The 2608-nt window shown below is 41.0% G+C and overlaps 1 protein-coding gene across 1 annotated transcript; it reads right to left on the reverse strand.

Moving 5' to 3' along the window:
- Nucleotides 1–354: 354 nt before the first annotated feature.
- Nucleotides 355–2500, reverse strand: EMWEY_00047010 (hypothetical protein, conserved; the record flags this gene model as incomplete). Its single annotated transcript, XM_013479237.1, has 5 exons — nucleotides 355–357; nucleotides 488–624; nucleotides 895–1087; nucleotides 1334–1597; nucleotides 1892–2500. 5 exons carry the CDS (start codon nucleotides 2498–2500, stop codon nucleotides 355–357), a joined length of 1206 nt encoding a protein of 401 aa, XP_013334691.1.
- Nucleotides 2501–2608: the final 108 nt, after the last annotated feature.

Genomic DNA, 2608 nt, shown 5'->3' on the forward strand with positions numbered 1-2608 from the left:
ACCTTTTGTCTCCTTTTGTCTCTCCTTCTGTCTATTTATTTATTCAGTTATTTATTTATTTATTTTATTTATTTATTTATTTATTTTATTTATTTATTTTATTTATTTTATTTAATTATTTATTTTATTTATTTATTTTTTTTTTTTTTGGTGTCTCCTTACCTAGATTAGGTGCTTGTAGCTCAACATCCGTAAGTGCTTCCTGTGCTGCTGCTGCACTCCCTGCTGCTGCAGCAGCAGCAGCAGAATCTGTACAACTGTCTCCTGCTGCTGCTGTTGCTGCTGCTGCTGCTGTGTCTCCTTTATTGTCTCCAATAAATATAGGTGCCTTAATAAAGGACAAAGGTGTCCCCTTTACTAAAGGAGCAACAGCCCTTACCCCTTTTATATTATCTGTTCGTGAATTATTATTTAGTACCCTATTGGGGCCCCCTTGGGGGCCCCCCATACCATATGATAGACTTAGGGGGCCCCCTCTGGGGCCCACATCTATACCCTTTATTCCTCCTCCTCCTCCTCCTCCTCCCCCTCCTCCTCCTTGATTTAAATCATATAATAAGACCAACTCTAACCCCGCATTATAAACCACCAATAAATTATCTAATGCTAATATCTTTAATTCCCCTAAATATATACAACACCAAACCCTAAACCCTAAACCCTAAACCCTAAACCCTAAACCCTAAACCCTAAACCCTAAAATATGATAAATTATAGAATGACACCCATAAACACTAATTTATATTTATGTGTTATTAACAACTTCCCTCTTAGTATCCAATTCAGGGTTTAGGGTTTAGCAGGATTAGGGTTTAGGGTATATATGAAAAATTAGGGTTTAGGGTTTATGGTAATTAGGGGTTACGTTAATTAGGGTTTAGGGTTTATATATACCAGGAGCAAGAGCATCTAATACAGTATCTGGTTGTATAGGTCCTGTTATTGCCCTTAAGGATATTCTTCCTGCATGCGGGTCTGCATGCATGCAATAAACAGTATTATATAAACAACAAAGATAAACATCTTGTTGCTGCAGTGCTTGCCATAAAGGAAGATTTAATTCTATCTTTGGTAAACGAACTAGACTCTATAACACATACACACACACAAACCCTAAACCCTAAACCCTAAACCCTAAACCCTAAACCCTAAACTGTGGTAAAACCCTAATAAAACCCTAATAAATCGGAGTAAATCCTTGGTTAGAGGGATGGGGGAGTTGGATGTATTGCAGGAGAAGGGAAGGAAGAAGGGTTTAGGGTTTTCTTTGATGGAGGAGAAGGGAGGGTTGTTTAAATTAGGGTTTAGGGTTTAGGGTTTAGGGTTTGGTTACCAGAGTTCTTGAATCTAATAGGAAGGGTTGTAGAGTTCTTTGTGCAATAGCAACAACAAATACAGAAGGTCCTGTATTTGCTGCTGCAATAGCTGCTGCTGCTGCTGCTACACTCTGCTGCTGCTGCTGCTGCTGTTGCTGCTGCTGCTGCTGCTGCTGATTATCTAGGGTTTGTCTCCTTGGTGTAGGGGGTAATACCCAAGCAAGAAGAGATGTTTGTGTTATTTTCTTTAATGCATGCAATGTCTTACCACTATGAATAAACTAAACAAAAAAGAGCAACACACACAGCAGCAATACATTTATGCATGCATGCATGCATGCATGCAGCAGCAGCAGCAGTAGCAGCAGCAAATGGAAGCAACACAGCATGCAGCAGCAACTGTTGCAGTAGCAATGTAAGCAACTGGTTTCTTGTTACAGCACAACTCAAGGAACAGCAGCAGCAGCAGCAGCATCAGCATATGCTGCAGCAGCAGCAGCAGGAGCAGCAGCAACCTTGCTGCATGCATGCATGCATTTATGCATGGATGGATGCATGCATTGTATATTACATACCTTAAAGAGTTCAATAGATTTTTGTGTAATAACAACAACAAGGGACGAATCTGCTGCTGCTGTTCCCCCTCCTGCTGCTCCCCCACCTCCACCACCAGATAGAGCAGCAGCAGCAGCATGAGGAGGAGGAGGAGCAGCAGCAGCAGCAGCAGGAGCAACAGGAGCCCAGAATGCCTGTAGTACTTGGGGTGTATCGTCAGCTATTGTGTTTCCCCTAAGAGGAATAAAAGTTGTTAAACATTCATCACCATATACATCTATTATACCTGCTTCTTGTATTATTATTTCTTTTTTTCCTCCTCCTCCTGCTGCTGCTGCTGCTGCTGCTGTTGCTGCTGCTGCTGCTGCTGCTGGTGGTTGTTGTTGTTGTGATCCGCCTGATGAGCAAGAAGAAGAGGAAGAGGATGATGGATCTTCCTTCGTCGTGCTGCTGCTGCTGCTGCTGCTGTTGCTGTTGCTGCTGCTGCTGCTGGTTGTTGTTGTTGTTGCTGTTGTTGCTGCTGTTGATATGTTAGGTACACTGCTGCTGCTGCTGCTGCTGCTGCTGCTGCTGCTGCTGCTGTCATCAGTAACATAGAGGAGGAAGGAGCCACAAGGAGAAAAAGACATAAATTTACATCTTGGCTTTATAAAACTGCAGCAAATAAATAAATAAATAAATAAATAAATAAATAAATAAATAAATAAATAAATAAATTATATATATATATATATATA

The sequence above is a fragment of the Eimeria maxima genome, genomic scaffold (genome assembly GCF_000499605.1).
Source record: "Eimeria maxima Weybridge genomic scaffold, Emw_scaff995, whole genome shotgun sequence".
Classification (NCBI taxonomy): domain Eukaryota; phylum Apicomplexa; class Conoidasida; order Eucoccidiorida; family Eimeriidae; genus Eimeria; species Eimeria maxima.